At 48.6% G+C, this 23,419-nt stretch overlaps 2 protein-coding genes across 5 annotated transcripts in view; both read right to left on the bottom strand.

Annotated features, from left to right (window-relative positions):
• Nucleotides 1–8,766, bottom strand: part of Rnasel (ribonuclease L) — a 116,855-nt gene extending 108,089 nt beyond the window's left edge. For 2 of the 4 annotated variants that reach the window (XR_008217929.1, XM_052737217.1), the window contains exons 1-5: nt 7,441–8,759; nt 4,992–6,593; nt 4,217–4,302; nt 1,194–1,399; nt 547–679 (exon numbers count right to left, since the gene is read on the bottom strand). Coding sequence is in view for 3 of the 4 variants with exons in the window: in XM_052737217.1 (XP_052593177.1) it covers nt 547–679; nt 1,194–1,399; nt 4,217–4,302; nt 4,992–6,468 (1,902 nt within the window). In the remaining variant the exon portion in view is untranslated. Of the gene's footprint in view, nt 1–546; nt 680–1,193; nt 1,400–4,216; nt 4,303–4,991; nt 6,594–7,440 lie in introns of all 4 variants that reach the window. The other 2 variants (XM_052737218.1, XM_052737219.1) reach the window with 2 other exon arrangements.
• Nucleotides 8,767–16,589: 7,823 nt separating this feature from the next.
• Nucleotides 16,590–21,667, bottom strand: Rgs16 (regulator of G protein signaling 16). Its single transcript, XM_052737216.1, has 5 exons — nt 21,468–21,667; nt 20,991–21,101; nt 20,244–20,305; nt 19,795–19,961; nt 16,590–18,443 (listed from the first exon to the last, which is right to left on the bottom strand). Exons 1-5 carry the CDS (start codon nt 21,509–21,511, stop codon nt 18,174–18,176), a joined length of 654 nt encoding a protein of 217 aa, XP_052593176.1. The 5' UTR covers nt 21,512–21,667; the 3' UTR covers nt 16,590–18,173.
• Between the last annotated feature and the right edge of the window lie 1,752 nt (nt 21,668–23,419).

Here is a 23,419-nt window from a genome sequence, read left to right as displayed (position 1 = left end):
CTCACAGGAAACATGCTTTATTCTGCTTTATGGTGCCCAGACCTTGATGCTGGCTTAAAACATAATTGGATTTGAGAAATGTTTGTAAATTTACAATAATGAAAGTTTTGTGATAAAGACAAGATTGAGATGGTGATTAATTTTATAGAGTTCCCCTAAATTCAAGTTTGGCAGAATTTGTTTTGAAGAGAAAGAATTTGAAAGGTTATCTTTTTTCATAATATGTTTTCTCAACACAATGTGGGTCCTCGGAGCTGATGCTGCACACAGGCAGAGGGGTGTCCAGTCTGTCCAGGCTATGGGTGCCTGTCTGTCCTCATGGGTAGAAAGCCTCTTTGGCTTAGGCTCTACTTAGTCAGTTGTTCTTGTCATAACAGGACTTGTGGGTATGGACAATGGGCTGGGTTAAGGCCATCCTAGGGCAGAACTTAATGATCTCATTCACTGCCTGGCAGCAACAGCCTGGTATATAAAATAAGTAAAAAAAAAAAGCAGTATAAACTGTTACACATACTCTTCTTCCTAGGCCACAGAAAGTGTTCATACCTTAGATCTCCACTGATAGAAACTTCTGGAAGGTTCAGGTGTCTGAGACTGCAGTTGTTTGAGAAGCTCACTTGCATATTTTGGTTTTTTTATGTCAGATTCATTCCCCACATTCCGAAGTGTTCTGTAGCGACTGAGAATGATAGAAATATCATGGTCATTCCATTTTTCCAAAAAGAGAAGACTGATATGTTTTGATTTTTAATAAAATTTCTGCATAATGGGAGAGGCCACCCAGTTGCTTCCCACCATTCTTCAGTACTTAAAACCAGAATAGGTTGTTGCCCCTCCCATGGCCTACATGCCAAGGTGAGAGGAAAGCCTGGGCCTGCTGCTTCCCAGCCCTGGCAGCTGCCCATACCACTTGTCCCTCTCCATCTGAAAGCCTGTGACACAATGGTTCCCAACCTGTGGGTCACAATCCCTTTGGGGGTCAAATGACCCTTTCACAGGGGCCGCATATCAGTCATCCTGCATAGCAAATATTTACATTACGATTCATAACAGTAGCAAAGTTACAGTTATGAAGTAGCAATGCAATAATTTTATGGTTGGGGATCATCACACCATGAAGAACTGTATTAAAGGCTCACAGCATTAGAAAGGTTGAGAACCACTGCTGTAACACATACCCGGGTTCTACTTACTTCTCCCAAGTCCAAAAGAAAGGATGGCCGAGCAGGTCCTCCAGACAGTTCATTACATTCTTTTCAGGATAAAACAGGCAATAAATGAGGTCCTTAGTCACCGCGTCTGAAGACTTTTTAATCACCTTTTTATTATTTTGAGCCTTCAGTGTCTCAAAAGGGATCTCACCTTTCTTTATCACATAGAGGACCAGCCGTCCAAGGGCCTGCACAGAAGCCATAAGTCAAGCCAAAATTACAAAATAAAAATTACCTCTTTATTTGAGTAACCTTGAAAGATTTGATTGTTAGTATCGTTATTGTCAACTTCGTTGGTCAGATACCTGCCTCGAAGATTAGTAAAGGGCATCTCTGAGTGTGTCTGTGACGGCATTTACAGAGGAGATTATGATCATGAGGGCTCTGGCCTAATCCACTGATGGATTCAGATTTCCATTAGACTTATGTGGAAGTAGCAGGACATTCGAAGATGGGACCTGTTTGGAAGAAGTGGTCCAGTAGGGGATTGTCTTGGTGGCTATACCTTGACCTGGTCCCTTCCAGTTAGGGTTCAGCTTTGCTTCCTGTCCATGATGAGCTGCTCTATGAACCCTCACTTCCAGCCTAAACAAAACATTCTTCCTTCAGGTTTTCACAGTGACACATAAGTAGTCAGTCCAGACAGTGTGGAAATGGAAGATGGGAGGGGTTTGTAGGGACCTGGGGGCTAGATTCCTGTGGCCCCCATGGTGTCATGTTAACACTCTGGACTCCAAATCTTCAGGATTCTAGGTGAGAAAGGCAAAGCTCTGTACACAAAGAGCTCTTCAAGGCCACACATGCCCACACAGTTTAGGCTCCCAGAAGAGCCCGGTCCAGAGTTGATGGGATAGACTTGTTGGCAGCAGGATTCCACCTGGGTCTTGAATGTTCTGACAGAATGTAGATAAGACAAGAAAGGGAGGATAGACAGGGACACTTGCTCAACTATGTTCACAGCAGCGTTATTCATAATAGCCAGAACCTCGAGACAACCTAGATGTCCCTCAACCGAAGAATGGATAAAGAAAATGTGGTACATATACACAGTGGAGTATTACTCAGTGGTAATAAAAAAAAACAATGGCATTATGAAATTTGCAGACAAATAGATGGAACTAGAAAAAATCATCCTGAGTGAGGTAACCCAGACCCAGAAAGACAAACATGGTATGTACTCACTTATAAGTGGATATTGGCTGTAAAGCAAAGGATAACTAGGCTTCAATCCACAGCCCTAGAGAAACTAGGTAACAAGGAGGATCCTAAGAAGGATGCATGGATGGCCCTGGGAAGGGGAAATAGATGAGATCTCCTGGGTAAACAAGGGACAGTGGGGTATAGGGGAGGGTATAGGGAATGGGAACACGAGGGATCAGGATGGTTGAGTTGGGAGAGGGATGGAGAAGGAGGACGACAAGGTAGATATCTTGATAGAGGGACCAGTATGGAGTTGGGGAGAAGCCTGGTGCCAGGGAGGCTCCTGGGGTCCACAGGGATGACCCCAACTAGGACTCCTGGCAGTGGTGGAGAAGATGCCTGAACTTGCCTTCTCCTGTGATCCGATTGGTGACTACCCTAATTGTTATCATAGAACCTTTGTCCAGTGACTGATGGAAGCAGATGCGGAGGTCCACAGCCAGGGACTTGGCCGAGCTCCAGGATTCCAAATGAAGACAAGGAAGAGGGATTATATAAGCAAGAGAGGGGTCAAGATCATGACAGGGAAACCCATAGAGACAGCTGACCCAAGCTCATGGGAGCTCATGGACTCTAGACTGACAGCTAGGGAGCCTGCATGGGACCAACCTGGGCCCTCTGCATGTAGGTGACAATGGTGTAACTTGACCTGTTTGTGGGGGCCCTAGCAGTGGGACCAGAATCATGAGCTGGCTTTTTGGAACCTATTCTCTATGGTGGGATGCCTCACTCAGCCTTGATGCAGGGGGAGGAGCCTGGTCCTGCCTCAACTTGATATACCATGCTTTGTTGACTCCCATGGGAGGCCTTACCCTTTCTGAGGAGTGGATGGTTGGGGGGGTGTAAGAAAGGAGGTGGAGGGAGGAAATGGGAGGAGAAGAGGGAGGGGAAACTGTAGTTGGTATGTAAAATAAATTAAAAACAAAAACATAAATAAATAAAGGGAGGATGCTTTGAACAAAGGGGACACCTTAGAACAAACTAGGAACTGGATCCAGTACTATGTGAGGAGGCAGATAATAGAGTCATTTCCAGTCCAGGTTGGGACACAGTGCTAGCCTGGGGAACCAGGCTTTGGCCGGGCAGAGAAGTGGTCAGCACAAGAGACAGTTACACTAGATATGAGGGGGGCAGAATTGAAGTCAGGAGCCACCAAACCAGAACCAAAACTATTGCCCATTGCCTACGATCCAGGAGAGAACTGACCAGCCATGTCTAAACAAGCCAGGCACCCTCAGTACACAGGGCCTGGCTCCGTGTCCTCTCAGGAGCTGTTTTACAGTCTTGAGGCTTCTGCTGAGCTCTGTCTCCTTGGAGCTGAAGGCTGACCCCACCTCACTTCCACCCCAAGAATTCTTAGAGCCTCTGTATCTGGCTTTCTTTGGTGATCAGCAGGCAAGTTTGAATAGAGTTGGGAGGAAATCTCATTTGCTTTATCCTTAAGCAGAAAAATATTTGCAGAAGGAATCTTTGAGGTATTCAGAAATGCCTCCTGGAAGTCTTTGAAGAAGCGGCATTCTCCATTTAGTTACTTATTTAGCTAAGGGAGGCAGAAGGGAAGAGTTAGAGATAAGGAAAGAGACCACAGCCAAAGGCAACTCCACACCAGCTCAGCGATTCCACCTTCTCCTCTGCCCGGTGAGAGACACACGGAAATGCCACCGTGTGCAAGGTGGGAGGAAGCCTTGGCAAGTCTTTCCTCCCAGGTTAAAATAAGAAGTTCTCTACCTGGCCACAGGAAGTGGGAGAATGAACAAATAAGGAAGCAGAGAAAATTAAAAAGCTAACTAGGACACAGAAATTACCTCCAAGTCTTTCTTGACCGTCTGTGGATCTTCCTTCCACTGGATACTCTGATCAAAATCTGCCAGGCGAACAGCTTTCTTGGAGTCTAAGGGACAGTTCCAGAGGTGCATAAAAAAAATATTCTCCGTGGCGTGATAGTCAAATCATTTAAATAACTAGGTAACACGTTATACAATCTACCATCCCTGAAGATCAGCAGTACTATTTACTCATGTCTAGCTTCATTTGATCTAGTAGGTGTCTGTCAAGAGCAGGACACACATTTTATTTTTTACAGGGCAGACAGTAGGAGAAGACGAAGGTGAAGCTGACCAGTTGTCCACTCACACAGATCCTGGGGCATAGCACAGGAAAGGGGCTGCTGGCTATAGTTAAGGCTGCATCCTACGGCTAACAGTTGAGCAGCAAGGCTCTGAGTCTAAGAATGTCTTGACATCACTTTCTATCCAGTTAACCCCACCAGCCCCAAGCTCCTCTGGTACTTTAGACCACCATCATGGGTCAGAAATGTGCTGGTTCAGATTCATGGTTCCCTGCCCCCCTCAGGCTCTTCTTCCTTCTAGAAGAAGCCACTGAGTCCCCGGAAAGAGGAATGAAAGAATGATAGAAGTTGGGAGTGAGAGCTAAAGGTGAGTAAGTCAGAGATTTAGCCCTCAAGAGGTGACCTCTGCTATCCCCCATGAGTATCAGAAATAAATCTCCGTTCTTTACAAATCTCTTAGTCTGTGATGTTCAATCACAGCCACACATAAAAGACTACCACAAAGGCCTCACCTATTAAGATGTTTTGTGGCTGTAGATCCTGATGGGTGTATCCATGCAAGTGTAGTTTTTTAACAGCCTCAAAAATAGACAACAGGACATTGCGGGCAAACTTATCTTCCCCATTCTCCACGGGTTCCTTTCTGTGCCCTTCCAGGAACTCTTCCAATGTCCAATCACACAGGGACATACACACATATGAACAGCCCTTGCTGGTCTCACGTCCATAGAAAGTCACGAAGTTACTGTGTCCAAGGCAGCCCTGCAGACAGGAAACCTCCTTATGTGCACGTGTGCTGTCCTCACGGAAGACCTTCACAGCCGCCTCTCGATTGTCATAGAACCCCAGATAGATGCCCCCTTCAGAAGTGCTAGAAATTTTAAATTCGTTGTCCATAAAGATCTTGAGTTTGCCAATCATGGGTCGAGACATACGGTGAAGTCTTTTCAAGGCTTCCTCCCAGCGTGAACTATGAGGCAACCTGTCTACAGCAGAAGGGCCGGTTTGATCATTAGCTCCATAACGGAGAAGAAGGTCTACAAGGGAAGGATCATAATTCCTCCTGGCTATCCCAACAAGATCCCCACACTTGGTATTGGCTCCCTTAGCACATAACAACTCGACGATTTCTTTCAGTTTGAGTTCAACAGCGATTAGCAGGGCTGTCTTGCCCTGGCTATCTCTATCATCGATGTTTATTCCCTCCTGATCCAGGATCATCTGCACCAAACCTGTGTGTTTCCTTTCCACTGCGGAGATCAGGGGTGTCTTCCCCCCCTCTCCTCTCACGTTAACGTCAGCCCCGTGGTGGAGCAGAAGGCGAGTAATCTCCTCCACATTTTCACTATCGGAGTTCAGCAGAGTACGGATCAAGGCATTTCTGCCCATATTGTCCCGGGCATCGACTTCCGCCCTCATGTCCTTGAGGAGAATACTCAGGACTTCTGTGTGGCCATTTTCAGCAGCACTCATAAGAGCTGTGGCCCCTCCTTGCCTCAGTCGCCTTCTGTCTTCCGTGGTCTCCCGTCTCAAATTCACATTGGCTCCTTTACCAAAAAGGAATCTTAAGGCTTCGACTTTACCATACTCGGCAGCTTCCATGAAAGCCGTGAAGCCGTTCAAGTCGTGCTCATCGACGTCTGCTCCTCTAGAGAGGAAAATCTCGAGCAGTCTCACGTCTCCATGGATCCCAGCGATGATGAAGGGAGTGGCCCCATTCTTCTTCCTTCGACGGGGGTCAGCACCATGACGAAGCAGGAGCTCGACAATGTCTACCCTGCCAAACTGCACTGCATTGTGCAAAGGTGTCCAGCCCCCCATGTCTTCACAGATATTGACATCAGCCCCTCTTTCCAGCAATTGCTGGATCCTGTCAACATTCCCCTCTTTAACAGCTTCAATCAACGAAAGACTGTCTTCACTAATGGTCCTCTGATTACTTGAGGATGTGGATCCATCCTGGGGGGTGTCATGATCCGTGATCTCCATGATAGTCGATTCCAATGTTGAACGTTTTCAGCTTTTTCCTTGAGAAATGAACACTTGTTTCTTTGGGACGTGATGAAAGTCTTGGGGTAGGAATTGGGTTTATGTGTTCTGTCTTCTGATGTCTCCTTTATAGGCAAGTGAAGAGGTGGCTTTGTCATTTCAGTCAGGGAAAATTCAGCTGACTCAGAACTCAGCTTTACCCATATAGGAAGCCTTTTCTTAAACTCATTTACTTGCTTAGTTAGGAATTTCTACATTGTAGACTATTGTGAATATATGTAAATTTAAAACGAGAAAATTATTACTCCATAGTTCCACGCCCCCAAAGCAACTGCTACCAATATTTAGTATATGTGTATAGTGTTAAGTTTCAAACCCAGGACAAATAACTGAGGTGCCTACTTAACAGATCAAAGTAGACCTGGCAGCCAGGTTCTCCCAGCATCCCTCAGTCACTACCTGTTACAGGGTTTGGCTGGCATACCCTGCCCTCTACCCTGAACTTTGCAGCCCTGGGGCTGGGCTGCCCTTCCCCCAGAGGCTCTTCCCTATATCATCTAGACATCATGGTTACCCACCCCATTTGTACCTCTGGCCTCCTGGCTGCTGTACCTGGACCCTTCTCTCCTCTCTCCCTTTTCCCCCCCATCTCCCCACATGGCCCATGTCTACAATAAACTTTCTCCTCCACTATACCTCCGATCAGTCATGTAGATTTATTTTCAGGCTGGGGTAAGGCTATGCTAAGTGACTCTACACTTAAATGCTTATTTCAATTTTCTAATCTTGACTATTTTAATATTAGAAATTAAAAATTAAACAGATTGAAACAGTTCTGAAAGATGTGGTGGGAAGTTTAGCTCATTTTATCTTGTTTTCCTAATTTAGATTTCTTATAACAGACGCCCTAACATCTCATAACTAGTCATGAAAACTAACTACTTTTTCAATAGTCTATAAAAACGTACTTACCTAGCAGTTGGTGGCTTTTGGGCTGGGGAGAGCACAAGCAAGCTCCTCTAAGGAGAGAAGTGTATTTCTTAGTCTTTGTCCATCTGGGTTTCTTTATCCCATGGGAGGCTGGCTGGTCACCCCACTTCGCTGCTGCGTCCTCCACACCTGCCCTCTTCACACTCCTGTGCGATGTTAATTGAAGCAGTCGTGGAAAAAACGTGAATTATGAGCTCAGCTTTGAGTTTCTGGGTGTGCAACTTTTGACTGTCACTTCCTGGTTGCACACTCTTAAACCGCTGACTTACAATATTGTTTCCTCAACAATAAACAGGGCCATAGGAGACTGCGTTAGGGCGTGTAGCAAATACTGGGCATTGGCTGAAAGGCAGAGCTTATGATGCCTCTTGGTGAATTTTTTCTTTTGTAGCAGATTCTCTTCTCCTGCCCATGTGCCCTTCATGGGTGGGACAGGGGAAGTGTCATTTAAGCCAGTGGCCTCATTCAGCTTTAGGGTTAGATCCAGGTCAGCCCTTGTTAACCTGCACATCTAAATAGCTGCGTCTGCTACAAAATGCACAAAGTCTCCCTCTTTGAGATCTGCAGATGCAGTATAATCTGAATACCAAGCACCGAAGTCGTGGATCAAAGCGTTTCTGTAGCGGATCCTGACTACGACGACTGGCTGTGAGGTGGGTTGGTGTCACGGGAGGGGCAGAGGAGGAAAGCCCAGCCTAGAATGGAGCCCGGCAGCAAATGCGAGCCCCGCAGCAAACGCGTCTGCTTTCACTTTCATTTTCTCCTCCCTCATTCCAGAGCTGCCCCCGGAGCAGAGACCATAAATAAACAGCTTCTGGACAGTGACAGCCTGAGGAGGAAGGGCTCGGGACCACAGGGCTGCTGCCCAAATCCTCCAGGCTTTTTCATCCCCACCCCGACCCGTGAGATCAGGCCAGGAAGGACTCCTCAGACACTGCCAGCTCTCCTCCAGTCCGCTCCACCTTACCTCCCAAACCCAGTCTCCTCAGCATCATTCTTTTGGCAGTCACAGTCCTTTAAGACCATCCCCTAGAGGAAACATTTCCTTGTGGTATGTCACTGAGCCCTCAGGGCGGAGCCAAGAAAGGAGTGAGAAAACGAAAGAACTGAAGGTGTGTGCGCAGGGTCAGCGCAGACACAGCCCGAGCAATCTTCACCCCATGACAGAAAGCAAAGGCTCTACCCTGAGCACGGAGGACAGATTTGGCCCAGGGCGCTCGCCTTTCAGGTTATAGGACCCAGCTTCACCCATCACTCTTGTATCTTCTCTGTTCACAAATCCCCGGTGTTCTAGGATGGAAACAAGAAGATAGATACATAACCCATTATGCAGTCAGCTAGTACAGGGCAGGAAGAAAGTCTGTGGCCAGTGATGATTGGAAGCGCTTGGGATGCAGCGACTTACTACACACACCTGAAGCTCTGCCTGGAGCTTGCTTCTTAATGAAAACAGAGAAATCATAAGCAATCTTACAGGCGGTAGAGGAGGAATATTGTGGGTATGTCCATGATGGATGGATGTGTTTGGGCAGGCTGGTGGAGGTCAGAAGACAATGATGTGTGGTGTGGGTTCTCTTCTTCCACCTGTACATAGATAGGTTCCAGAGCTCAAAATCAGGTTACAAGGCTTGTCTGGCAAGCACCTTTACCTGATGAGCCGTTTATTCAACCCCATAAATAAGTTTTTTTAAATAGCGTAATAGCGCATAATAAGATGTCCAGGTATGATGGAGTTCCTGGCGATCCCTTTTCCTATAGGCTTCATGGTTGTTGTTTTCCTCTAGAGTGTCAATACATCCTGCTGTTTCCAATCTGTCTTTGTGCGTGCTATTTTGCTATCTGAATAGATAATAGTAACAAGGATTGTGATGGTGGTGGTTGAAGAGGTGGTGGTGGTGGTGGTTGAGGTGGTGGTTGAGGTATCATTGTTGTTGTTGGTGGTGGTAGTGGTGGTGGTGGAGGTGGTTGAGATGGTGGTGGTTGAGGTGGTGGTGTTTTAGGTGTTGGTGTTGGTGGTGGTGATGGTGGTGGTGGTGATGGTGGTGGTGGTGATGGTGGTGGTGGTGGTGATGGTGGTTGAGATGGTGGTGGTTGAGGTGGGGGTGGTTTAGGTGTTGTTGGTGTTGTTGTTGTTGTTGGTGGTGGTGGTGGTGGTTGAGGTGTTGTTGGTGTTGGTGGTGGTGGTGGTGGTGGTGGTGGTGGTGGTTGAGGTATTGGTGGTGACAGTGTTGGAGGTGGTGGTGGTAATTATGCTAGTTACAGAAAACATTTGCATAGCTCTTCTGGAACTGTTCTGAGCACTTCACAGATACCAACTCAGAGAAGCAAATCTTCTTGTGATAGCTACTGTTTTTCACCCCATTTTACAAATAAGGAAACTAAGGCATAAAGTGGTTAAGTAACTTGCTGTGTTCGGGGTACTGGGCTACATCACAGAGAACGACACACCTACCTTCATTCCCACTAAAGCCAGACAGGGAACAAAATAACTCAATCACATAGTGTATCTTACGGTGGGAAAACCCACAGGGAAAAATAAGGTAGACGTGGGAGGTTTTAGAGTCCTGGAGACACAGGCCAGTCAGTAAAGTGTTTGCCTTGCAAACTCAAGACCTGAATTCAATGCCTAGACCTCATGCCAGAAGGAGACCCAGAGGTACAATCTCCAGAACCTGGGTAATCAAGAGTGGGCTGCAGTGGAGCATTTATAATCCCACTGCTGGGGAGACATACACAATCAGGGTCCTCAGGACCAGCCAACACACCACACCACACACACACACACACACACACACACACACACACACACACACACACACACATTAAATACCAGGGTGGGGAATCTCCACAGACTGGTTGGGGAAGGCGTGGGGGGTGCTTTGTTCAGAAGGTGACATTTGAGCAGACTGGAGGAAAAGGCTGCACAAATGCCTCAGAAGGAACTGTAGGAACAAAGGCCCTGAGGCAGGAACGATTTCTGGAATAATCGAGAAACAGCTTAGAGATCCATGAAGCTGGAGTGAGAGAGAACAGGAAGTTGAATTCCGAGTCATGTCGGGCCTTAGGGACCCTTGTGAGGACTTTGGATTCCACCCAGAGCAAGATGGCCACCAAAACTGGGAAGTCAGGAGACTCTGTTTGGACTTCCGGTGCCTCTGCCCTCGAGCAATAAACCACAACCGAACTTAATTCGTAACTACAGAAAGCTGATGCTTGTACATGTGTAACAGATACGGGTCTCCGCCAATCCGTGCAGCCGGGCTTCAGTTCCAGGGGCTCTCTGACAGACCAAGCTCTCAGGAGGCATGCTGTCACTACGCCTCATTTCCATCTTCAAGCGTGGACGCCAATCCTATTCCCTCTGTTGCTGGGGTAAGACTCTGACTAAAATCAACACGGAGAGAAAGGGTTTAGTTGGCTTGTGGGTTGAAAGGATTGAAAAAAAAAGTGGTGATCTGTAGACGAATTTCTAAAAGTCTTATTAAATAAGAAACACAGAGCCAAATGCAGAGAAGCCAAATGCAAAGAGATCAGAGAACTAGCGAAGAGCCACTGACTAGCCTTATCTTACCACCACGCCGTAGCTTTCCAAGACAGAGTCCTCCTGTCTAACCGTGTTTTTATTGCCTTCCTGTTCTGCCTTCTCACTGGCTCTAAGCCCAGCCACATCACTTCCTCATCACTGCCTGTCTATACAGACCTCCAGGTCTCTATGATTGGTACTGGGGTTAAAGGCGTGTGTCACCACGCTCGACTGTGTCCTTGACCACACAGAGACTCTGCCTGCCATGTGGTCTGATTAAGGGCGTGTGCCACCACCGCCTGACTTCTGTTTATGGCTCGCTATGACCTCTGATCTCCAGGCAAACTTTATTTATTAACATACAAATAAAATATCACATTTCAGCACCAGTAAAATATCACCACAGTGAAGTGAGCTACCTTTTGGCAGACCCTTCCAAGGAAGGCCCCTAAGAGAACACGCCACACACAGCAGAGTTAGTCCAAGAGGTTTATTGGGGGAGGGGGAGAGGGAAAGAGGGAAAAGCCTTCTCGGAGTGGGGACATGAGAGAGGCAGACACTCAGACGGACGGGCAGAGAGAACAGGCAAGAAACAAGAGCTGTGACTGACACTTTAAGAGGTGTGCGTGCTGCATAGTTGAGCGTGGGAAAGCACCTGGCGGCAGATGATGACGTAAGCTGTGTCTCCGTGGCCGAGGCAGGCTGGTCACAGCAGCCGGAACTAACATGGGTTGTATACTCCATCATCCAGGGAAGGCAGAGCAGAACTCAAGGCAGGAACTGACACCATGGGGGGTGATGTTTCCTGGCTTGTTCCCCATGGCCCGTTCAGCTTGTTTTCTTTGTACAACCCGGAACCACCTGCTTAGCCACAAGCCAGACTGATGGAGGCAATTCCCCAGTTGAGGTTCCCTCTTCTGGGTGACTCCAGTTTGCATCTAACTGACAAAAACATAAGTGATTTGTGGATCAGGTGGCTATGGGATGGAGTTCTAAAACTGCTCTGGCTTTTACCGCCACCTGATCCACAAATCATCTATGACTCGGCCGAGCGTTGCTACGTGGAGTGTCTAAAGGGCTTCCTTTAACAGACTGTTAAAATAATCCAGCTAAGGTCAGCGCAGAACAGAGCAGAGCAGGACACGGCGGGTAGCAAATCATGCCAGTTTGTTCTGAGCAGCCGCTGCTAACTCCTGGAGAAGGCTGACGCTTCTCACCCACCACAGCCTGCGCGGAGGACGCTTGCCTGTCGTGAGCAGTGTAGGAAGAACTCAGCCCAGAGGAAATCCAGGACTTGATGACATGATCCTGACAGGTTTGGGGCTGTGCCGGGTGATCTGGGGTACAAGGAAATAAGGATCCATGCGCAATTGGATGCTCTTTGGAAGCGGGAGAAATTTCACGATGGCTGCCTTCCCCTTTGTTTTCTAGGAACTGGGCGGAACAAAGGGGAGCTGGATTGACAGCAGTCACTCAGGATAGCCAGCAGAGGGCGACGTTTAGCTACTTTTGTGGTGATAGAGACTCTTGCCCAGTCTGGTGTGTTTGGTCCGCGTTACCGGTTCCCTTATTTTTGTCTTGTTACCCCCCGCCCCCCCCCGCCCCCCGCAGTCATGGGATGACCTCTCTAATTGCTGCTGACGTTCTGTGGGGATGCTTCTGTCTAGGAGAAGCGCTATATACAGCCGCTGAGCAGAGAGCTGCCAGGGCCGTTTTGCTCATGTATGTGTTTTCTCTCATGTTTAGAATTGAGCCACAATGGATACATTGGGGAATAAGTTCCACCTGCAAAAGAAGCCATCTAGTCTGAATGGGTCATTTTGGAAAGCTAAGTACCATTTCCCTCATCCTGGCACTTCTTCCCAAAGAAGAGTTTTAAACAACCCAGACCAGACCCCAGAGCAGTTGCAGGTCTGACTGATTTCTAAGAGGTAAAACTGGCACACTGATATTTTTTATGATTCCAAAACCCAATCCTAAAATTCACTTAAGGCCACTTATAATAGAAAGCATGCATATAATAAAACTCTAAACTATTAACACATGAATAAGAAATTTCGTGAATAACGGGGAAGCAACCATCGGATTCCAGCAGAAAACTCAACCCTGGATCAAGGCCGGGGCAGAGAGTGAAAGTGACCCTTGTGAGGAAAACATAATGATTTAAGCTGTCACATCAAACATGAGCATGAGAGGCGTGTCACTTGGTACCAGCTGCCCTCCTGGGGGAGGATAAATGTTGGCACAGTAAAGCATGGAGGTGAGTAGCAGGAACCATGACTTCCCCCGACCATCTTGAACCAAGAGACTCCAGGAGGAGATGGCCCAAGAGACAGACTAGGACCACCTTCTTGCAGGAGAAGAGATCAGTCTGTTCACAGACCCCAGGCCCCGGGTGAGGTTTAAACTTTGAAGAAGGAATAATTTACTAAGAATAGAGAGCAAGTCCAGGAGTGAGTGGGAAGCCTGGACTGGAGATACAGAGCGGAAACGCAAGGCCAGGGTAAATGTGAGGACATACCCCCTCTCCCCGTGACCCACATCCCACACTCAAGATGTTAGAACTGTGGCTGTGGTTGCCTCAAGCCTTCCTTTGACTAAAAAGAATATCGACTGCAGGGTTTGCCTTTGAGCTCACTTCCAGAGATGCACTTAGCTCACCCAAAGCCTTCTGGGATCTCGAGCAGAAGACAATGGGTAAAGAGGAATTGACTGAATACTGCCGTTCTCCTATCAGTTAATGTGCAGATGGTCTGAACTGGCTCGCTAGGCAGCAACAGCTAACTGGTGCAGCTACTTGCTACCTCTTTACATTTGAGTGATTCCCCTAAACTTTCTGGGCCTTAGCTTCTATATTTTTAATGTTATAGGATCCTTACAAGGATTATAGAAATTAACATATGTAAAATATTTAGAGCAGTATCTGCCAGATACAAGTATTTGCTATTTTTTGAGCATGCCACCAAGCTGTGTGATACACACTTTTCATACGTTTTCTGTCATCACAAAACCTCTTTGAAGCCAATGCTATTTATAGTCACATTTTATAATACAAAGTGAGAGTCTCGGAAATTGAGCAATACACTGATTAGTGAGCCGCAGACATGAGATTCACATCAGTTGCCTAGCTCTGAACACTGCATCATGCTTTCAGTGAGGCTGCCTCTTAAATGGGAACGCACTGTACATTTTTAAAGATCCACACATTCTTGCTTTACTGGAAGTCTAAGCCAGTGCCTGAGCTCATGATTGTTGATGGTTAGTCTCAGTTGTCACCTTGATTGGATCTGGTATTAGCAAAGAGACAGGCCTCTAGAGGGGTGGGTCTCTGAGAATGTTTTCTGGAAGGTTGGAGTGGCCGGTGAAGACCCTTCTGTGAAGTGGGCAGCATCTTCCAGCTGCTGCCAAGACATGGGAGTTCTGACTGGGGAAAAGGCTGCAAGCTTCGCCCACCTGCCTCTGCTCCCTGCAGGTAAGTCCATCTGCCCTGTGACAGCACCTAACCCCCTGACGTCTCTCACCCTTAGGATGGACCTCAGATGTTTAACTTCAGGTTTTCTTTTCTTCTCCAAAGCTGGACCAATTTTAAGCACTCCACTCACATCGAATTACCTTGAATCCGCACTTTGTAGTCCCTGGACCCCTGAACAGTCTCTTACCCCAGACCTTCCAGATTGGGAAGTTAATTTTTAGCCCTAAAAGAACTAAGGAAATTTTGGCTTAACTCCTACACACGCGCGAATTATTAACACTGTGTTAATAATTCCAATGTCATCAAAATTTCATATGTTCACAAAAATGAATTAATAAACTAAACATATTCCAGCCATTATATAGAATTCCACAGGAGAAAGCGGAACTTTATAAAACGGTGGAAGTTCAGGCTGGAGAGAGGTAGTTCAGCAGTTAAACACGTACATCTGCTCTTCTTAAGGACCCAAGTTGGGCTCCCAGCACCCACATGAGTGGCTCACAGCCACCTGTAATCACAATTCTAGGGATCATACTTCTCTGGCTTCTTCAGGCGCCTGCATAACCACACACCAGTACACATAATTAAATATGTATTAACCTTAAAAGTCAGATGAGCCTAAGAAAAAGCATGGTCATGGCCACAGGTGGGCAGCAGAGGGTAAAATATGAACTGGCCTTCCTCAGCCACAGAAGCACCGTTCTGTTGCCCTGCACTGGCCTGAGTTGAGTGGGTGTTGTGTTCTCTGTAGCATGCTGGCTTAATCAATGCCTACTGCCTTACATGTCCTCAACAGGGATTCTGGAATGCTCCACAAGCAGCAGACAAAATATATAGAAAACTGGGGACGAGGACCTGTGTAAGTCAGGAGTCTGTAGTCTTGCAAAGGGAGGTGATGACCCTTGGCAGCATTAAGGAATGTCCTTGTTTTTATTTATACAAGCATCTACAGCAGTAGAAAATGGAGACGCAGGGCCTCGTGGCTAGTAAGATGGCCCAGCAGGTAAAGGTGCTTGCTGCCAAGGCTGACCTGAGTTCAACCCCCAGAACCGAAATGGTAGAAGCCGAGAAGGAACTCCTGTACATTGTCCTCTGACCTCCACATGCATGTTGTGGCATGCATGTGTGCAGAGCAAACACACACACACACACACACACACACACACACACACACACACACACATGCCCCACAATTCTGAGCACTTCCGCCTTCCTTCCATCCTTGGTCGTGGTCCTCTCTGCCCATCTCATGCAGACAGATGCCCCCACATGGTAACCGCTCACCAGCTACACCACACACGTTCCTTCCTCCAGGAACTTGTAGAGCTGTCGTCTGGACCATATGAGGTCAAGGTCTGCCTGAGTGTTTGTTCTCATATTTATTTTATTATGTATTTAATCATTTAATTTCTGAGGCAGGGTTTCTGTGTGTAACAGCCCTGGCTGTCCTGGAACTCGCTCTGTAGACCAGGCTGGCCTCAAACTCACAGAGATCCACCTGCCTCTGCCTCCTGAGTGCTGGGATTAAAGGTGTACACCATCGCCATCCAGCTGTTCCCATATTCTTGCCTAGGCCCTCAATGTCAGAATCCCTCCTGCCATCACCCAAGAATCCTGGATCTAGGTATAGGGTGTGATTCTCAGGGGTCTTTACTCCCTAAGTATTTGAGCTCTGATCACCCTGGGGATTTAGGGGAGAGATGAAAGCCAATAGCATGTCGGGATATATAACTGTATCAACAGTTAACTATAGCACCATATAAAAATATTGTCTCTTCTTTTCAATCGGGATCTATGTAATTTAGATTATTCTCAAACTCACAATTCTCCTGCCTCATTCTCCTAAGAGCTGGGATTCCAGGCTTTCCCTACTGTGTGCCTGGCAAGACCATCTTTTCAGGTAGTTGGCAAGCAGGAAACAAAGAGCAAGCTTTCAGGAATGAGGTGACCCAGAAGGCAATGGGCAAAAGAGGTTGGTCCCTGCAGACTGCCCCCCAAAGCTCAACCCTTGCATGCCTTCAGCCACCCACCCCATCCTGTCCCCCAACCTACAGAATCGCCAGAGGTCTGTGACATCACAGGCTCTCCATACCTCCCTGGACCACCTTCCCAACCATACAGTCTTTGGAGACAGGATGTTACACTTGCATTTTATTTTCATTTCTTATAAGAATATAACACGCTCAAACAGGAAAACGGGGGTTGCATACACTGCTGATAAGGGAACCCAGTTCCCTTGGTTAACAATAAATAAATATTAAAACAGTGGGGTGTTCCCCCGACAGCCCTCAGTGGTTCCCAAGGCTTGCAGAGGTAGAGTCTGGTGGGGAGGAGGCACAGCCAGGCAGCAGCTCCCGCTGAGATTCTCCAGTAGAGGCAAGCAAACCACAATAAATAACAACAGCGACACTAACAGCTGAGACAATCAGCACAACACAATGTAACAATATATTATACTTAAATAATTTTCTCCTGGAGAAGCCTCAAGTGCAGAGAGAACAATGTTGGAGACCTGGGTCTCCATTGCCAGTTTGGTCTCTGGTGCGGGAAGTCGAACTTACTTAGAATGTTGGTTCGGTAAGACCCAGAGGGGATAGGTGGGTTGATCCCCCCCCCCAGCCCCGCCCTTCCAGCAGCCCTCAATCCTCCCTGGCTGCACTCCCAGCTTCAGGTTCCAGACCTATCTTGGTCCCTGGTCTACCTCTCCCCCATGACAGTGGGCATCTCCTGTCTACAGGAAAGAAACACAAGGCTCCCCTTCCACCAGGGGGCGTCTCTCGTTCCCAGTCTCATAGTCGCAAAGAGAGCTGATTTGACTTCAGCTAGACTTCTAGGCTCCTCCTACAGATGGGTTTTCTACGACGCTTTCTCCATCACTCGGTTGCTGGACATGAGTGGACATGGCCCCGGTGCCCGAAGCCTCCTTCCACCCACCTTCCCCCTCTTAGACCTCATCTCCCAAGGCCGTGTAGGGCTCAGTAAGGCCTCCCAGTTAGCCCTGTTCAATGGTGGACCCTGCGGAAAATGTAAGGACAGGGGGCCACCCACAGAAGGCCACCAAGAGCACCCAGTCTAGGGTCACACAAGCAAAGTGGCTTCTTTTGCAGGGCTCATTATTGGCCTGGAAAGGGGCTCACAGGCCAGTTTTTGAGGTATAAAAATCCCATTGGGGGCAAGAATCCTATTGACGCCTTGACCCCCGTGAGACCGTAAGAATGAACACGGGAATGTTAAGAAGCCTACGCTGGGGGACCCCTGGTATCTCTGGGAAGGCGAGCGCAGAAGAGGAAGGTTCCACATTCACAGTTTTTTCTAGGCCCAGTCCAGGAACGAGGAAATCAAGAGGTGCCCAAAGCCAACCGTCTTGCAGGTGAGTAGCTGCTACGGTTCTCTCTCCAGCTCCCGTTCTCAAGGTTCCCAACCCACCCCAGCGTTCCTCTGTGCCCCCGACCCTTCCCCGGAGCGCCCCGCGCATCCACCTGGTCAGCTCTCAGCCACAGGTCCCGGAAGTGAGGAGCCTCTCCCACCCTGAGCCCCCCACACACACACGCGGTATCTGGAGGAGAGGGAATTCTTCACATCCAGGATGCGGGAATGTCTGTCCCTTCACTGTCCTCTGGCACTTGTTGGGCAGAACCTGCCTCCCACACACTGGGCAGCTGCTTCAGTGACGGGTGACTCCACCTCTCTTCCTGCTGGCTTCTCGGCTGCTGTGGAGGCTCAAGTATGTGAAGGCTCAGCTGGGCTGCTGCTGCTGCTGCTGCTGCTGCTGCTGCTGCTGCTGCTGCTGCTGCTGGATGCAGAGGTGGAGGTGGAGGTGGCTGAGGCTTGGGCAGCCAGGTCCCGGTAAGCAGGCGACTTGAGGAAGCGCGGGTAGGAGTCCTTCTCCATCAGGGTGCGCGTCTTCCCCTGAGCCACGTCGAAGCAATTGGCCGTGGCTGCCTGCACATTGGTCTTGGTCAGCTCCCGGGTCTCATGATCTATGTTCACCTGTGGGAAGCAGGGTAAGTGTGACGGTGAGAAAGGGGTACAGAGTGGCCGGGCAGGGAGTCGCGTCCGCAAGCGAGGTCACGGAAAGAACACCAGACACTGAATAAAGAAGGAGACTCCCTTCCTAATTTTTTTTAAATTATTTTTTTATGTGTTTGTGCCTGCATAAGTGTGTCCACCACATGTGTGCGGGAGCCTGTGGGGGTCTGAAGAGGATGTTGGATCCCCAGAACTGGAGTTAGAGGAGGTCGTGAGCTGCCATGCTGGTGATGGGAATATAAGAGTTCTAGAGGTATAGAGTGAGATGACCTAGGTCCTCTGTAAGAGCAGCAAGTGCTCTTAACCACTGAGCCATCTCTCCAGCCCCACTAGGCAGCTTTTCAGCTCTGGGACAGTTCCCACATCAGACCCCACAGGCTGCTCCTCCAATCTCTCAGGATTAACATGAGGTTGTGTTATGCAAAGCCAGAAGCTGTGTTCTCCACTGTCGGAGTCCTGATCCAAGTCTCCACCTCTGTGCTGGACCTAGGCAATCCTTCCTTGCTAACCTCACAACTGCTGCACTGAGCCGGCTCGTCAGGGAACACCTCAGCTTCCTCCCCATGTCATTAAAAAAAAAAACCGCTAGGATGACCACTCAGCTGTATGCACGACTTCATCCTTACACCTCCCTGCTTTGTGTGCTGTTTCACTGCTTCCTAAACTCCCATGGTGCGCTCTGTCCATTCCCCACCTGGCTTACACTGAATTGGTTTACTGATATTTTCCCTCATTAGAATAGAATCCCATTAGAGATTTGTTTTTTTTCATTGATATATCCTCTGAGATCAGAAAAGTGCCTTGCATATAAGTGACACTTAATACATCTTTATAGATTGATGTGAAATATAGAAGCAACCAGAAAACAAGATACAAAAGCATGGCATTACTCAGGTATGCCCACCAGGTGGCGCCATGGCTACTGTGTAGGTAACTCCAGGAGGGAAAGCTGACTTGCTTTAAAAAAAAAAAACTGTCCCCAATGGGTGGGTGCAGGTCAGCCAGAGCACTAAGCCAGTTCCTGTGATGACTTTGTTCCTCCAGTTGATGTGCTGAGGTTTAAAAAAATAAATAACTGAGGTTTAAAAAAAAAATCACAAATGTAGGTACAGAGAGAAGGCAAAAAGCCTGCTGCCTTGTCCTGGGCCACCAAGAGTCACAAAGCCTAGTGTCTGGTCACCCCTCTGTAACCAAAAAGACCACTGTACTGCAAAACCTCATTCTTCCTCACTGGCCCCCACTGGCCCTGGTTCTCAGTTGGGAAGAGGCAGGCGGGGTCTGGCAGAGTCACAGCGAGTGACTGGACACTGACCTCTTTAGGGGCTTCACTGCGAATGTACTCCTCAAAGATGCGGTGAGCCCTGGTGGCCAGTTTGGTGGCCGATCGGATCTTCTTGAACTCCTCGCAGGCCAGCCAGAACTCCAGGTTCTCCTCGCTGAACTCTGTCTTTAGGAAAGCGTGGAAGGCCGCCACTCCATCTGGTGGGGAGGGGGAGAAAGGAGACAGATCAGATTAGGGGGCAGCTGGGAATAAAAGGAGAAAAGACAGCAATTGCCGTTAATGGCCCTATTTTTAGAATGTAATTTTCCTGAACAAGGCTCTGCCTTTGTGTTCTGAACAGAGCCTGACACACTGGGGGACCGGGATTATTATTACTACTACTATTATTGTGCCCGGGTTTTTTCAGCATCCCTGGGACAAGCTCCAAGCACATGAGCATGCACGTGCCCTTCACAGACAGACAACAGGGTCCTACTTACTCTTGCTGCTCAGCAACAAATCGAAGGACTCTCTCCATCCCAGAACATCTTCCGAGAAGCTTCTGCCAAGAGAAGGGGAAAGAGCAGAGATTTTTAAATTATTTTTTTTTAAGTCAAGAAAGGCATAGCCCACATCCTAGGCAGAAGTTGCTAATTATCAGAGCTAAGCCCTCAGATTCACACGGAGTCAGAGTAAGCAGTGAGGTTATATAATGGGCAACTGGGCATCCAGCCACAATGCCAGGGGCCCCTTTAGACCTCAGCCAGCATCCCTAAGGCTCCCTTTTCTGTAACCAAAATTGATTCTATTCCCCCAGATTCTCAGCTTCGATTTGCACAACTCTCCAATGAAGCAGGAGCTTCACAGAAATTCTCTCTACCTACAGCCCAGACCCTAGCACAGCACCTGTACTGCTGGCGTTTAATAAAAAAAGGGGGGCTTCTAGGCAAGGTGCTCTCTAAATGGAAGTAGACCCCCGTCTTAGCCCTGTATTCAAGCGCAATGGCACCTCCAGATCAAAGTCCTGTAAACAGGAGTGCATGTCGTACGTGCAGGCATCTGCTGGGGTCTGCAAAACCCGGCCTCCACCAACTGCTCCATGGAGCTCGGTAGCCACAGCACAGCAGCAGAGTCTCACTAAAATCTCCAGGGAGGGTGGTGGCTTAGGCGCCTCATGCCTGTCTCCTGTTCTCCCTCTCAGGCTTCCTTCCCTCTAGAACCCCAGGGCTGGAGAGAACAGGACTTACCTCTCTTTGCTATGTTTACTGGTCCACTCGAACTTGCTAATCCCCCCAATATCGGAGCTCAGCTCTGATTTATGAAGAAAGACCCCCAGACGTGTCTTGAACTCTTTAGCTCTGAAAGACAAACCACGAGCATGTAAGGATTCTGTTTGCTCTGCCAGCACAGAGAAGTTGGGGGGGGGGGGGGGCTGTGCGGGGGTCCCACGAGAACTAACTCCACCACCCCATAGTTTAGTCCCAAGAAACCTGAGTACACTCGACCATTCCCCAAGACCCCCAAAGCTTTTCTCATTAGCGTCTCCAAGTTCTAGGCCACAACAGCAGCCCTCAGGCTGAGCCCTGATAGGTCTTAACACTTTGGGGGCTTTAAGGCGCTGCGGTCGCGCTCCGCTGTCCCCTCTACCTAAGTTTTCCAAGCCTGACGGCTGGTGGATTCCGGACGTTGTGGTCGGGGCGGCTAAACAAACTCACTCCTCTTACCTCTCCAGGCAGGAGTTGGGGAAGGTGGCCAGGGTGCGGCACATGGTTGCGGGCGCAGGGCAGCACGTCGTGGGGAGGAGAGTGGCGGGTTCCGCGGGGCACTGGAAGGCGAACCGGGAAAAGCGAGGCTGTCCCAGGTACCGGACTGCACAGACCGGGTCTGGAGAGGAGCACGCGCCGGGGCCCGGGCTACCATTGCTTTTATCCCCGAGGGGCGGGGCGGGGCCCGGAGTTGCCGACCAATAAGAAACTGGGGCTGAGTCTTGCGAGGGAGGAGGCGGGGCGGGGAGCCCGAAGGGCGGGGCGCGACTGGCAGCCCCCAGGGCCTCCTCCCAGAGCGCACGGGGCTGTCCCCACCCCGGAGGTCGGAGACTTGGGGTGCCAGGAGAGGAGGAAGGCTTGAAGACGAGACGTACGCCCACAGATTGCCAGGAATAAAAAAAAAAAAAAAAAAAAAAAGTCCCGCCGACCGACCTCTAGTAAAAGCAGGAAAACAATTCAGAAGTGTCAGGAGGGGGTTTGTGGGGGTGGCCGGTCCCGGAGGCACTTAAGAGCTCACAGGAGAGGCTGAGCTTCTAGGGTCACAGAGGACAGGAGCACAGGGTGCATCACAAGAAACAGTACATCACCGTTATACGGAACTCTCGCAGGTCAGAACAGGCACCATTCTACGTGTTCCGAAGGTGATGCGAGCTAAGTAAGCTCTTCACCCCACCGCCCATCACCTCCACTTAGGAGAGGAAGGGATCAGAGGATCAGAAAACTAGAGACCTGGCCAAGATCAGGGTTGGAAACAGCAGGCATGCGGGAAAACATTTATTTAACGCAATTATAGCAGAAACCTTTGCAACGATGCTAAAAAGGTTTAATTGTTCTATAGTTATAGGGTAAATATTAGTGCCTGAATTCAGATTTGGATTTACCATGTTTTTCCCACTGGAAAGAAAAAAGCAAGCAGAAACAACTCTGTGACTGATCAGTGACCCTGAGGCTAAGCATCTCTGGACTAACAGTAATAAATATGTGCTGCTCCTCACCCTCCCATAAAGGCACCACAGTCTTCCCTATTGACCCTCAGTTCCCTTTGAGATCGTGACTGAGAGGCAGCCGGTGAGGTTAAGGGTAGATATGTGTGGAGTTTCAAATCCTGGTTCTCCTGTATGCTGATGAGAGACCTTAGGCAAACTTCATCTTTCCAGACGTTTCCATTTCTTCATGTCTAGCACTACACTTACTGTTGTGGGGATTCAAGAAGGTTTCCATTACCTCAGGAAACATTCTGCAGCACTGGCATGCATGCTAGGGAGAGTTCTCAGAACCAAACTGGGAGGAAAGAAAAGCAGTGGGGCTGAACAGAAAAGTGATGTCACACCATTTCAGGAGAGACCCCCCGGAGGGTCTTCAAGGACACTCTAGAGTGGTGTTGGACCTTCACAAATGTCTACATCTGAAGCCAAGGGGCAGGCCCTGACATTAACCATTTATTGGGTGCTGCTGGGCTGAGATGGCCTGACCTGGCTCCAGGTGACTCCTCTCTTAAGAACAACAACAGAAACCGTGCCACAGAAGGTGCCCGCAGACTAGAGAAGGGGATCTGGGTGACATGCCAAAGTACCCACATCAACATGTAAAGTGCTTGGAGCAAGACTTAGCACGTAATCGGCACTCTATATTGCATTTCAGTTTTACTTAGCCGGAATTCTAGACAATAAGAAAAATGATTTGTGTGTGTGTGTTTGTGTGTGTGTGTGTGTGTGTGTGTGTGTGTGTGTGTGTGTGTGTGTGTGTGTGTGCCTTTTAGAATACAGATTTCCATCTCATAAGGGTCATCTTCAGAGTAACAGTTCTTGAGCAAGGCCTGCTCTGTGCTCCTTGAAGTAAAAGATCCAGGAAGGTAGGAAGAGAGGGAGGGAGGGGCCTGGAGATGCAGCTTGGTGGTGGAGCACTTGCCA

This window comes from Peromyscus californicus, unplaced genomic scaffold (assembly GCF_007827085.1).
Source record: "Peromyscus californicus insignis strain IS unplaced genomic scaffold, ASM782708v3 Scaffold_14__1_contigs__length_90479793_seg_2, whole genome shotgun sequence".
Lineage (NCBI taxonomy): Eukaryota > Metazoa > Chordata > Mammalia > Rodentia > Cricetidae > Peromyscus > Peromyscus californicus.
Note: the sequence above shows the minus strand (reverse complement) of the source record. Positions and strands in the feature narration are given on the sequence as shown.